General features: G+C 34.5%; 2 protein-coding genes across 6 annotated transcripts; one reads left to right on the forward strand and one right to left on the reverse strand.

Annotated features, from left to right (window-relative positions):
- Positions 1-500: 500 nt before the first annotated feature.
- LOC143365656 (integrator complex assembly factor Brat1) lies at positions 501-4,381 on the reverse strand. Of its 2 annotated transcripts, none has more exons than XM_076806037.1 (10): positions 4,120-4,381; positions 3,705-3,995; positions 2,982-3,625; positions 2,698-2,910; positions 2,285-2,596; positions 2,003-2,201; positions 1,765-1,937; positions 1,573-1,670; positions 1,237-1,498; positions 501-1,169 (listed from the first exon to the last, which is right to left on the reverse strand). In XM_076806037.1, exons 1-10 carry the CDS (start codon positions 4,247-4,249, stop codon positions 642-644), a joined length of 2,850 nt encoding a protein of 949 aa, XP_076662152.1. In that variant the 5' UTR covers positions 4,250-4,381; the 3' UTR covers positions 501-641. The 2 variants fall into 2 exon arrangements, with proteins under 2 accessions (XP_076662152.1, XP_076662143.1); XM_076806028.1 differs by having other exon boundaries at positions 3,705-4,004.
- A 5,507-nt stretch (positions 4,382-9,888) lies between these two features.
- LOC143365667 (uncharacterized) lies at positions 9,889-14,586 on the forward strand. Of its 4 annotated transcripts, none has more exons than XM_076806051.1 (8): positions 9,889-9,939; positions 10,782-11,049; positions 11,272-11,453; positions 13,366-13,476; positions 13,567-13,663; positions 13,862-14,069; positions 14,110-14,241; positions 14,310-14,586. In XM_076806051.1, exons 1-8 carry the CDS (start codon positions 9,903-9,905, stop codon positions 14,460-14,462), a joined length of 1,188 nt encoding a protein of 395 aa, XP_076662166.1. In that variant the 5' UTR covers positions 9,889-9,902; the 3' UTR covers positions 14,463-14,586. The 4 variants fall into 4 exon arrangements, with proteins under 4 accessions (XP_076662166.1, XP_076662192.1, XP_076662175.1 ...); XM_076806077.1 differs by having other exon boundaries at positions 13,862-14,039; positions 14,125-14,241; XM_076806060.1 differs by having other exon boundaries at positions 13,862-14,035; positions 14,112-14,241.
- The last annotated feature ends 237 nt before the right edge of the window (positions 14,587-14,823 follow it).

Here is a 14,823-nt window from a genome sequence, read left to right on the forward strand (position 1 = left end):
ATATATATACATACCCCTTTTCACCCACACCTGCATCAATTTCTACACATACATGAATTTTGAGTTTCAATTTTTGTACGGACGGCCTTATTCGCATCCGCACCTACCAACGCAAGTGACGAAAACACCCGAAGACCAACCGAGATACGCCGATTGCCGTTTGTCATAAGGTTCGTAGAGGTGATCCTTTAATTGTTTTGAGGAGTGTATAATTGTTTCTTGAACCAAGTTTTTTTTTCTTCTATTGAAATTTTAGTTCCTTCATAAGTATACTAAGAATAAAATGCCTTTGGTTTTCTTTTTATAAAATAAAAACAATGTATTCTAGTTAGCCGTATCTATGTACAATGTACAATATACAAGAATCTAAGAAAATATAATGCATTTGTCTGCACCAAATAAATTGTATATCCTATAACGATCGTTCCAGTTTAATTACAATACACTTGTAGAGTGGTAGGTAGCTATGTAGCTACTTACGAGCATGTAATTAGAGAATCTTTTAGTTTGCAAGTGTTACTTACATTTAATCCCTTGATTCGATATAAAATTACAAGTAGAGATAATGAAAAACAAATGAAGTTAGAACGATTCAAAGATAATATTATATACATGCGGCTGTTAAGGCACGTTCTCTTCAATCAATAACAATCCATCGAATTCACATCTCCCTGTCTATACATTGTCAGTATGTCGTCTAATATAGATTCGAAGCTGGTAGTGTACGTGGTCAACCATCGATGTTTCTCTTCTATGATAGCTTCTACGTCTGAATTAAAAATTGTTTGAAGGAAAGATTGTCTAGACACGCAAGAAATAAACTGAAATGTTTTTTCCTCTTTCGTGTTTTGCGGTTCTCTGTTTTCATCCATTTTCATCGAATTATTGTAAATAGACGCCAGGAGATTTGCGTCGTTGGCGTCTACTATTTCTTCAATTACATTAGTGGAATTATGAAACCTCTTTTCAGAATTTGTATTTGCAATCTTATTTTCTTCGTGTTTCACATAAGAAGAATCTAATATAGCACAGTCTTTAGGTGGAAGCAATTCTGGTAAAGGTTCGTTAAGTTTGTACTTTAAAAGGAACTCCTTCAATTTATTTATTATAGCTGCTGACGTTCTGCAAACTTCAAAATCACTGTCATCTTCTAGGGTAACCAGGAGAACCTGAAATTTCGAATAACAAAACATTATGCACCGGTTGCAGAGTTTTTCGGGTCATAAGTTCACCTACCCCTAAGCAATTCTGTTTTGCTAATTCATCCAATGCTTTGTTGAGTCTTCGCTTTATTTCAATATCATTTAACGACACAATTTTTCTGTGTTCTTTGGAGAATGTTACTTTTGGAAAATGACCATCAAGCACTCCTTGATCGGACATGTGCGACTTTATGAAGTGTGCCCAGAAATCAAGGGCATTCGTTTTCACTTCCCAATGGAGATCGAAGACAGCAGCTGCGGACATTGATCGTGTCATAGAATCGACGATATCTTTCCTAAACGAACAGAAATTTCATTTTCTATTATATTTTGGAAGCAACATCTATCGACTTTGTGGAATCGCACTTACGGCCATTTATAGTTGACATATAATTCCTTAATTAATATCACAGCTTCCTTTCGAACTACAGCTTCGCTTTCATTGCTAAGCGACTGTATCGCATGTTCCTGCAACATCAAGAAAAACATGTATGCCAGTGTAGATTTATTTGTTACAAATTTATTTACTTGTTACAATTATGTACGTAATTAGAAATCTTACCAGCAGATTCAGCTGTGATAACTGTTCTTCCCATAGTTTATGTATTCTAACGGTGGTCGAGATGAACGATAAAGCAGACGCTCGAACGTAACTTTCACTGTCCGTCTTAGCAATGTCGAGTCCCACTTGCAGGAACTTATTCGTTAATAAAAAGTCTTGGAATGCAGGATATTCTGTAAACATGTGTTACAATTGTATTGCACGATAACGTAGGCTATCAACAACTATACATACGTACTGTCTTCCGAAATTGCAGCAATAGTGTTTAAAACTTCTAACACGCTGTCCCTTACTTCCCAATTAACATCGTGTAATCTTTTAAAAAGAGTTGGTCCTATTTCGTTCATGTGGCTGTCTCCTTCGACGAGTAGTACTAAATTAGGTGGCATAAAGTTTTGAATTGCCAATTTGCATACTTTTAAAGCTTTCACAGAGATCTGAAACCAAAGATTGACAATGCTCGGAATATATGTATGTATACAACAGCAGAAAGATCGCGAAATTTGTTCAAAATACATACTACGGGTGTAATTCCCGAGTGCTTTAAAATTTCTTGTGCAAGGGATAACAAACATATAGTTTCCACGCACTCTCGCCATTTCAACTTAAATTTTTCTGTCATCACTGCCAAACCATCGAGAAGTGAGGCTAACAATATAGGATGATCAACTATTGGATTTCCTTCTAAAGGAGACAGGATCATGGTTTTCTTTGCTCCATTTTGTGAATTTGCCGTACCATTTGCCTCTATATTATTTAGTTCATTGCAGATATGTGGTACAAAGTTCTTGAGTACATGGCACAATGTTTGAAACGTAATTACTGCAATATCCTATTATGATATCGGGTACAATTGTAAACGACTAGATTAAAGTTGAATATTATTGTGTATATATATATATATATATAATTTATAATGTAAAACGTGCATACCCTGTCCATGATATCCGTTATTTCTAGTATTATGTCGATAGATACTTTACAAATATGTGCCAAAGGTAGTTCATTTTTATATACAGTGTCTCTTATATTGTATGCTAGCCTTTGCACTGCTGTACACGTCACATCACACATTTTATTTATGAACATGTCGAATAGATCGTGAGTTATATATGTCTGCTTTACGCATACAGCCAAGGGTATTATCTGTTAATGCAAGAAATATATTGAAATTATTTGCTAACAATTAAGTAAAATATATGAAAGAAGATGCTTACCATTATGCTTATAGATTGATGTTCAAACTTGTGTTGCTGTGGTAGAACAAATTCACGCAACGATTGAAGTTTTTTCCAGTAAATCATCAAAAACTTGTTTGTTTTCACGATCTCTGTTATATACTTTTTTGATAGTAGCATCATAGACACGTAACACATATCGTAACAAAATTTTTGCGATATCTCAGCATCGATGGTTTCCTGTCCTTCTCTGAGAGCACGTTTCAATGGAATGAATAAACACAGAACTAACAGCTTATGCACGTGAAGTAAAAATTTTGTGCTGATACACGCTTCGAAAAGGGCTTTTACTCTTGTATCCAAATTAATAGCCTCATGACATAATTCGGGTATAGTATTATCCATGTTTACGAATAATGTATTTTCGATAAGATTGGTTAATAAATCTAAGGTGGTACACAACAATTTATTTTGCTCTAAATAGTTGTCTTCCAACTTATGACACACCTGAGATTCAAAATTATTTGTCATTAATGGTGCTGCGATTGCTAAAATAACATCTTTGCAAAAGCTGATGTTCTGTTGTTCGTTTAGAAGCAAAAGACACAAAAACTTTTGACTTTCACGTGTGACATACATAGTGTGATTCCAATGTGCATACTTTAGAACATCTTTCCAAACACCTATAAAGTACATATAATTATTATTATTATTATAACTAACAGTTGACACGTTTATCAGCATTAAAGTTATTCTATTTACCAGAATCTATAACCCACTGTCTGCCGCTTTGATGTTGGATCAAGTCTAGTAGCATAGTAGTGTAAGCCATTTTTATAGAAGATGCAACATTGTCTTCTCGAAATTCAAAAATATCGCATAGCCTATTATACAAATTCTGGCACTGCCAATAATGGAAATGTATCTCGTTACGAGATACAAGTCCCACAAGTTTCAAAGTAAACACACTGATAGACTGAGAAGGTTTTCCGTTCAAGCTCCAAATATCTAGTGCTTTCAAAACCCAATCTCGAAACAACACCCAATGTTCATCTGTGGTAGCTAAAATTGAAAATTTTATCGAAGCATACTATAGAGATCTTATATTCTGACATGTAAGGAAACAGAAGAGAATAGATTGGAAAATATACGAAATACATTTCACATTCTTACTTACATTCCTTTATAGACTCAGAAATATGGGTTAGCAGAAGGTCAAGATAAGTAGTAGATACAATATTATAGTTAGGCAACAGAAACAACTCCAAAACTTCCGATAACTTTTCACTTGCGTTTAACGATGCCATTATATTTTCATATGAAAATTTTCAATAATTGTACGAGAACGCAGAGTTGTTTCTTTTGTTTTTTTTTTCTTTACATTTCTCTACATATCTCTCCTACGGTCTTTTATGCGTTGATAATTTTAGAGCATGTATCAGAGAGGAATGAGAGTGCTCACGCCCGGGGTTTCTGCGTTCTCACTTTCGTGATATCACGTGACATCGCCGCTTTAGCATGGCACAGAACCGTGTCGTCTTTCCTGGAACAGAACCGTGTCGTCTTTCCTGGAACAGAACCGTGTCGTCTTTTAGCATGACACAGAACCGTGTCGTCTTTCCTGGAACATAACCGTGTCGTCTTTTAGCATAAAACCGGACGCACATTATTTTTTTAACCAGGATTAGAACGTACAGCTTAATTGTTGTATATGAAATATGTAACTAACATGTAAATCTTGGGTACAAAATCTCTAATTAATATAAATTAAGAATAATATTAATTGTAATGATACGTATTTTATTTCTTTCCAATTTTGTAGTTGCAAACTCTAGTTGTAAAAAATGGAAAACCCGGAAAAAATCGAACAAATACAGATTTCATATCGAAGTTTAAAAGCGACCACCCTGAAAATTAATTTAATAATGAGCTATTGTCATCAACACTATCTTAAATTTTTTCATATATTTAGCTACTGTTATTATTAATTGAAAAAAATTTTCTTTCATGAATAAATATTTTTTCCACCTCAGCACCATAAGATTTTTACTAGATTACTTTAAAAACATATTAGAACTATTTTTAAATAATTTTAGTCGAAAACATTCTAGTTTACTCTTTATTTCACCGTTCTACTAATTTTTTATGGGCTGCATTGCAGCTCTGTTTAACACTCATTTACAACTCGATACCATAGTACCATCCATATTCAAGGAAGAACAATTTTTTGCGACGATCATTGAAAAAACAAAATAGTTTCCACAATTGCAGTACTTTAGTGCGTTTGTGACTTAGCGCCCAGAACACCTACCTGTGTTGTGTGTCCCATCTGGAGTTTTATGGTACGCTAACAATCGCTATTGAGTCGCAAGCCAGACCGTACAAGCGAATGCATCCACATTCTTCCAGAGACCTGCCTCCAAACCTAATTAAAGGAAGGCTAAACATGCAGTGTGCACGAAACTCCTCAAAAGAGGTGGATTCCAGTCGCTCGTGTCATAAACCGCATTCGATACTTCATCGACAGGGTGATCTTACATATTTCTGTAACAGTTCCTGAACACATTATCATTCATCTGAAACTGCTTTGTACGGTATTACACACGCCACATAATTTTTATTTTCTAATTTTGTCAAAGTAGTATATATAACAGAATCATACAAGTGTCTACAATTACTTGAATTCCAAAATACAGAGCGTTTCTTCCTCTGCGACTGTGAAAAAGGACTTTAAAAGAATGTTTAGATAACAGGTGGGCTGTCCTTCCAAAAGGCACCTGTGGCCGATCGAGATGAAACTTGGTGAGTATGTAAAACTCAACATTCTGAATAACTTTTTCCTATACATGTAACCGCGGCTCAGCCATAGTTTCGGAGATATTCGCGGAAAACTGCAGCTACTACTACATTGAATTTTGCCTATACGTGTACGTCCGAGACGTGCGTATTGTGTTTCCCCGGTGCTTTTCGGAAGTACAGCCGGAGGTATAATTCAAGTTTGTTGGGGTTAGGCCGTTGAGGGGACGGAATCGACACAATGATCTGTTTATGTTTTTTCCGCTAGAAATGTGATACGCACGCCTCGGACGTGCACGCATAGGAATATCTCCGAAACTATGGCCGAGCCGCGGTTACATGTATAGGAAAAAGTTGTTCAGAATGTTGAGTTTTACATACCCACCAAGTTTCATCTCGATCGGCCATCGGTGCCTTTCGGAATAATATCCAAAAATTGTTTAATACAAAGCGGGATATAATCCGGTGTAAGTTAAGAAGTAATATCATTGATCTTCTAATAAGTAAGATCACTGAATAAGTTAAGAAATAATATCATTGATGGAAAAGCAAAAAATCATTTATTACATAGGAATGCAGATATCGATAGAAATACAGATACAGTAAATATGTTCCAGTGTTCAAATCCTGACGACTAACGCATTTTTTAAAAATTTTATTATGTTTTATCATTGTATATTTATATTATCAATTTAAATCGATTAAATTTCAATATAATGATAAGTACCGATTTCATTTTGATAAAACATAGCAGGCCGCCGAAAATTATCGGAAAGTAGTAAAATATATCACCTAGCAATTCCATTTAAATTATATAATCAACATGGATCAGACAGGACGTCAGTATCAATCAACGTTCGAAATTACGATAACATAAAAGGGAGAAAAGACCGCACTGGTTCAAGTAAAGGTAGATGAACTTATGTCACATCACACAAACGTAACAGTAACTTGTTCGGAAACCGGAAAATGAACACAGGATATTTATAAAGACTTCTTAAAATTTAATATATATATTTGATATATAAATAGTAATATATAATAATAGTAAATAATTCTGTTGTTAGTAAATAAATACATGTTATTTATAATTCAAAATGCAATTTTATGCGTGAAATTTAATCGATTGAAATTAATAATATAAGTAGCAATGATAAAACATAATAAAAAAAATGCATTAGTCGGCAAGATTTGAACCCTGGTCGTTCGGCTGAAAACTTGGTACGCTACCGTCTTGTCACACCGATTCTTGCAATCTAGGAAAAATACGGCATTATAAAAGAAATAATGAAACTTTAATCGTCAATATCTCGAAAACTATTGAGTATCTGCCCCTATAATGGTATATATTCGTGAACAGGAGAACGAGATCTATAAGTGTGCAAAATTTCAACAGCATCGGTGACCCGAAGGTCGTGGCCTCTCCTTTTAGCCTTGAAATCAGGCCTCTGGAAGTTGCGAATGCGTTTGCTTGTACGGTCTGATTTGCAACTCAATGTCGATTGTTAGCATGCCATAAAACTCCAGATGTGACACAGTAGGGATGTGCGGGCCGGCTCGTGAATCGGGCACTCGAATCGGGACACGTCGAGCGGTCCGAGCCTTTCGGACGGCCCATGACCCGACTTCATCGAGCGCGTTCGAAAAAGAATCGGGCAAGTTCAGGCGAGCGAGTTATCGCAACACCCAAGATTCAACTCTGCGTTCTTTTTGAAATAGATAATGGTGATAATAGTATTTCATTTGTAACTTATAACGTGATTTTTAATAACTACATTAGGTATATTCGGCAAGTATGTGCGTAACCTTCATTTGTATTAATATTTGAAATAATGCACGTTTCACGTGAAAAACTTAAACGACAATATTTCCGGCATTTTGACGAATTTGTTTCGAATGAACTTACTTATATAAATATGGTAAATTATAATAATTTTTTGGAGAGTGATGTTATTATTAACTTCTATATGGCTTGCTTAATATCGTGTTATTTAACTTACTGAACTATCATTAACCTTACGTAAATTGTGCAACGCCTACTGACTCCGTGAATTCATTTTCTCACGTAAGCCTCGCAGGATACTGCACAAAGATCCCTTGTTCAAGGATCTTTCCCCGAAACTTGTATCGCCTTTCTCCTGAGTGTCTGCCTGCAATGTGTGAATTGTCATTGAGTGGAGTACGGCTGGTCTGTCTTCCCGCTTCTAGACCCGTACCCAAGCCCGTAACGAATTCTTAGGGCCAAGCATGCCAATAAATAACTAAAAAATGACAGTGTCTCACTCGATCGTAAAACAGATCCAGACATGATGTCTGAGCATGGGCAATCATGATGTCTAGACAATTCTAGAAAAATATAATATTAAATTCCCTACATTTCAATTTAAATAAGATAAGCTAATTTTTAAAGTAAGTGAAATTACAATCAAAATAAATACTTTTGTCTACACGTATAACTCCACACAATCAAATTGTACAAAAATTTTAACAGCTTATAGCTGGCAAAGATTATTCGAAGCGTTTGAATAGCAATACAGATCAAATTATATCGTGTTTAGTGTCATTTTAATCAGAAAAACTCCACAAATAGGTTCATGGAAGTGCTATAAAAAAATAATGAAAAATAAAGAAGTTTTGTAATTTGATTAGTAGTAGTTCCACACCGATATACCTGCTCTCGCTTCGGATCGCGCGGCTGCCGTTTATTGCACCGCTGGGCGACCGAGGTGGCACGAGCTTCTGGGCCTGGGCCGACGGGGCTCGAAGCCGCTTATTCAAGCTGACGAAAATTATTCGAAATTCGGAAGAATTAGTCGTAGCCTCCGAATAACAGCACAGATAAAAAATGAAAATTTAATTTGAAGCTTCGAATATAAAAAAGTATTTTTATTCGTCGGATAAATTCTCATCTAATAAAATTATTTATTCGACACTCGTCCAATAAAGATGCTTTTTTTCGAACCTTCAAATAACAAATAAAGATAAAGTATCTTTTATTCGAATTTTTATTTAAATAATTCTTTATCCCAAATAATGCCCATCTCTGCGAGGGCCGTTAGCACCGTGAAAGATTTACTTAATATTTAATTGAATTTAATAATTACGAAGAGTGTATCATGATCAAAGTGCATGCACTTGGAACTGTTACAGAAATATGTAAGATCACCCTTTCGATGAAGTATCGAATGAGGTTTATAACACGAGCGACTGGAATCCGCCCCTTTTGAGGAGTTTAGTACACACTGCATGTCTAGCCTTCCTTTAATTAGTTTTGGAGGCAGGTCTCTGGAAGTTGTAGATGCATTCGCTTGTATGGTCTGGCTTGCGAGTTAGCGTACCATAAAACTCCAGATGGGACACACAACACAGGTAGGTGTTCTGGGCGCTAAGTCACCAACGCACTAAAGGACTGAAATGAAGGAATCACTTTTGTTTTTTCAATGATCGTCGCAAAAAATTGTTCTTCCTTGAATATGGATGGTACCATGGTATTGAGTTGTAAAAGAGTGCAATGCAGCCCATAAAAAATTAGTAGAACGGTGAAATAAAGAGCAAACTAGAATGTTTTCGAGTAAAATTATTTAAAAATAGTTCTAATGTGTTTTTAAAGTCATCTAGTAGAAATCTTATGGTGCTGAGGTGGAAAAAATATTTATTCATGAAAGAAAATTTTTTTTAATTAATAATAACAGTAGCTAAATATATGAACAAATTTAAGATAGTGTTGATGACAATAGCTCATTATTAGATTAATATTCAGGTTGGTCGCTTTTAAACTTCGATATGAGATCTGTATTTATTCAAATTTTTCCGGGTTTTCCATTTTTTACAACTAGAGTTTGCAACTACAAAATTGGAAAAAAATAAAATACGTATCATTACAATTAATATTATTCTGAATTTATATTAATTAGAGATTTTGTACACAAGATTTACATGTTAGTTAGATATTTCATATAAAACAATTAAGCTGTACGTTCTAATCCTGGTTAAAAAAATAATGTGCGTTCGGTTTTTTGCTAAAAGACGACACGATTCTCTTCCAGGAAAGACGACACGGTTCTGTTCCAGGAAAGACGACACGGTTCTGTGTCATGCTAAAAGACGACACGGTTCTGTTCTAGGAAAGACGACACGGTTCTGTGCCATGCTAAGGCTGAGCAGATGTCAGCACTATATCGGGAACGCCGAAAACCCGGGCGTGAGCACTCTCCTATCCTCTCTGAGCCAGGTTATCGTTCGTGGCTGCGTGCACACACACTCGGGGGGAATGTGTAGGGTGGATGGCGCCACCGTCGCCATTCCCCTAGACCGCGCCGATCACTCGAGTTTCCCTTCTCAGTTCCGCCATACGAACTTCGCTCGAGAGAACGGAAACTCGATCTCTTTTGATCGTTATCTAATGTCGTGATCGGACGCGTTTCAATGTCTGCTCTCTACGTAGTCTTTTTGTATCTTCCGAGATCCCCTCGGACATTGAATAAATCGTGTTCTCTGGTTCAAGTCGAACCGTAAACGTGAGTGAGTTTATATATCCTACCACGTGGCTCCTTAACCTCAAAAAATACGTAGAGTAGGCAACGTGCCTCGTTTGCCCTCCGCGAGGCTTCGAACATTCTCCACGGGTGGTGTTCGTGTACCAATAACCCTACAGAACGCCGAAAACCCGGGCGTGCGCACTCTCCTATCCTCTCTGCTAAAAGAGAGGGTAGCATCAGGTACATAGCATTGAGATTGAGAGCCTTGCAATTTGAGAAATTCATGTATTCTGTTATTTGTATTGTGTGCCGTTTATTTTGTCGCAAGATTAAATTATTTTCATTTTTCAATATCTGCATATTTACATGCAAATTTTTTCATTTATCTTATTGTACTTATTTAACATAATTTTTTGATGCCATCAGGTAATTTTTTCTGCATTTAAAATGTTGTTGCATCCAAACATTATTCGTACATATCCTTAAAAAGTGGTTGAGAATCAATCAATTTATAAAGAATTTTCATCATTTTCATTTATAATTCTTCTTTTACTATCTGCTGCAGAAATGAAACCAAATTCATCGTCCCAAAACGACGCTACTGAGAAGATGCTACGGAGGCGAGAATGGAAGCTGGAACAAGAACGACAACGGCAGCATGAGAGGTTAAAACAAAAGAAGATTTACGAATATGAAATGCAACGTGCCCGTGAAAAAGGTTTGCTGCCTCCGAAACCTCCAAATCGAAGTAAGAGCCGAAGTAAATCTCCACGAAGTCGACCTAGAAGACCTTGTACTTCTAGCACAACAAACACTCCAATTCTTTCTGAAAGGTAAATAAAACTTCATGAAAATCTATTATAGATTAAGAATGCAAAACTACTTTATTTTCTTTTAATAACAACACAATAAAACAAGAGTCTAAAATCTATTCTATGCATGTAAGGTTATATAATGTAGTCTAGGAAATCTTAGTTAATGAAATTGATATTGTATAAAAGAGATGCACTGTAAAATATAGAATGCTTTATAAAAATTTGTTTCTTGTGTTTCAGACTGGAATTTGCTGATGAAACAGTACCGTTATTTAAAGGACCCGAAGGCACAAAGATTAGTGCAGCTGAACTACGCAGAATTAAAGTAGATATTCGTAGAAATATTCCTGGAAAATCAACTGACTCAGATCTTCAGCGGCATATTATCAATCCTGAAGATGTATTAGTCAAAAGAAGAGCGGGTAAATTATTGTTTCCACACTGAAACTGTTTAACAACTTTTTTAGTTATTCAATGAAGAAGCATACGAAATGGAAAATAACATTGTCGCTGAAAATGAATATTTCTATGACTTCCTACAAGTCACAATTGGCAAATTGAAATGTGTGAAGGATATCTCCTTTCTCTCGTAAAAATTAAGTTCGTTGTTATTCGTGTATTACTTTCTAATTTTTAATCTGCTCAGATTATTTCTTCCAATATCTTATTGAGCTACAGATAAATATTTCAACATGGTTACATCATGATCAGCATCATTTGAAGATGGGAGAATTCTGTCCGACAACTTTTACAACTCTGAAGATTATGGATTTCAATATTATAATGTGTCATCCATAATATTCAAGAACTTATACAAGGGTGCTTTTAATTTGCAAAGTTAATAACTGGTTTTAATTTATCCAGGATGTAGCAAATTTGGAATACAACGTTGGATCACTGTCGCGATCACCTAATGTGCAATATGTAAGCACAATATTTTTTATTTAGAGTGTTTAATGCTTTGCTTCGCATATCCTTTGCTTGTCTTTGTGTGTACACTTTTAATTATGGTTTTGCACACAGAATTATGCTTCAGCTGTATTAACAACACAGGTTTTGTTGATAAAAGTCAATTTTTCAAAGAATAGTATAGATTCCATAAATCTATACATTCAAGTTTTGTGTATCCTATGGATGTTCTGGTGTGGGAATGTGTGCATGATATATAATGTATAGTGCTCTTGTCTTTTTAAAAATATTTCATTTGCTACAATGGCAACAACTTGAAGATCTACTATGAAGATTTTTTACATTGTTGAAGTTTCTTCAACTGAAAAGGCAGAAGTGAATACCTACTTTTTTTATATACATATGTATGAATTAAAGATATAATATTATACTAAAAAGTGATCTATTACACTTTTGTATAATATTTTAGGCTTAGTCTCTTTAATCTATTTACATTTACTATTAAAATGAAACAAAAACAGGTATATAATTTGGTGGTTTCTGCAGCATTCAATTAATTCAGAGAAAGGATGTTGGTTTTACTATTTATAATGAAAATTGAAATTTATAAACGATCAGTACGGAAGATTTCTTAATCATCCTTGAAGATATAAGTCATCTTGGAAGGTTTAACCGGAGGATGTAGTAGAGACAATTAATTTCATTTTTTAAAATTTGTTTTTTATTTGGAAAAAAAATATTAATAATAATTTTCTACGTGGCTTTTTATTGGATAAATGTTAAAAAATTTAAGAATTTAAAAAAATTATTGAACTTTATGACTAGTTTGCAAAGTAAAATCGATGTAAATAGAAAAAGTACTTAATATAGTTTGTATAAAGAAAATGTTGGTATAAGTTGAAATTCTTGTTCAAGTATAATAATGTAAATTTAGAATTGAAGAGAACATTAACGTTTATTAATTTATACTTGTATACGTTTATTGATTAATATATTGATTCTGGCACTGAAGAAAGTTGTAAGCTATTGGACATCTATCTACAGATATTGTATTAATTTTGAGAAATAGTTTTGAAAACAATTAAACAAAAAATATAATTTATAAACACTAACTTAATCAGTTCAGATGTTTTTATAACGTTCATGTAAGAATTACTTGAAATTAAATGTAAATTATAATGTAATTGTACTAATATATAATTTGTTCATTGTGATGAACATTAGCAAATAATGATTTACTTTCTCAATTTGCTATAATAAGATGGAACGTTTATACGGATGGCTTACAATTTTTCAAAGATGGTCAATTTCTCTGAATAGCAATTTTGATGTCTTCAAGGTCTGTCACAGCTGCCAGTATTGCTTAACTGCTTATTTCATATATATTGAAATTATTTTCTTCATCAAAAATTTATGTTACTATAGGAGAAGGATCGAAACCAATATTTGAGAGGAAAGAAATCAAAGGAGTAATCACTGAAACAGAAGAGGTTGAAGAACATCGTACTGTTGTAACTATAAATAATGACACTTTAGGTATTGAAGAATTAAAAATTACATGTTTTATATTTCATTTGTATTGGATTGTGATTTCCATATTACAAGTGTATAATTTTTAATTTTTAGATGGCAAGTCGAAAACATTTAAAAGGCGCTCAGTGTCTTTGAGTCCAATCAGAAACCGAAGTCGTAATCCTCGACGTTCATTGTCTCGTCGTTCCAGGTTTGTGCCTGTATTGGCAATGTTTCCTTATGAGAAAGCAAAGTTGTTACGATTATTGTCGGCTAACTGTTACTAGACATTTTATTTAGTTATAAGATAAGATATGGTTTGACAATTTTAATATTGATATGATATGCAATTAATTTTTGAACGAATGAATGAATTGAGTTCCACTGAATTATTATTTTATTTGTTTAGGGAAAGGTATCGTAGCAGGAACAGAAGTAAGGAGTATGAAGATAGTTCCATAGGGAAGGAGAGACGACGTACTGAGTCATACATTGCTGAGGAAGAGCGACACAGAAGAAGTCGTGACCATTCGCGTTCGAGGGAGAGGGAAGAACGGAAATGGGATAGAGATTCCCATCACAGGTGTGTCATGGAATATTTTCTGTGTGATTCATTTGTGAATTAAATTTAATAAATAAATACTGTTTTGGCATGAGAGGTCTTATCGAGAGTATCGAGAGAGATCTAGAGAACGCTCTCGAAATAATTGGGGCGGAAATAGATCCAGGATACAAAGAGTTCTTCCGCCACATTATATGGGACAAATTCCTGTTCCCATTTATTATAATGTACGTATATTAGTAATGACGAACAGTTTCCAGTTTATTAGACAGAATACTAATTTATTATATTTCAGCACTTCCCGCCCAGACCAATAATGATGGGACCTTTGATGCCAATGCGCGGGCAAGTTCTGCTAGGAAATAGGCACCCTTCCATGATGGGACCTCCATGGCCATTCTCGCCAAGTTTACGTCCCTCCAATCATATTAAGTACAGGTCCAAGTAGTTTTAATAATTCCTTAAACGGAATCCTAGACATTTTGCATTGTACACAGGATTTGGACCAGTTTTAGTTTATATTTGCATTGTTTAAATTTGTAATGTTTTAAAATAAAACGAATTTATACCGATTTTATTCTTGCAACTACAAATCTTTAAACCTGTAGTTATTTTAAAATTGCTTACTAAAAAGTGCAGACCCTTGGCCGCTCCCTTTCCCCTTTTTTCTGAGTACTCTTCCCTACTTACCGTATTAATAGTATTCGATCATTTTTTATGTGAAGTATATATGCGACATTCAATTTTTATCATGTTACCTGTATCAAATATTAATCCTTATTTTTCTATTTTACATGTATATAGACTAG

Source organism: Halictus rubicundus, chromosome 1, assembly GCF_050948215.1.
Source record: "Halictus rubicundus isolate RS-2024b chromosome 1, iyHalRubi1_principal, whole genome shotgun sequence".
NCBI classification, from domain to species: Eukaryota; Metazoa; Arthropoda; class Insecta; order Hymenoptera; family Halictidae; genus Halictus; species Halictus rubicundus.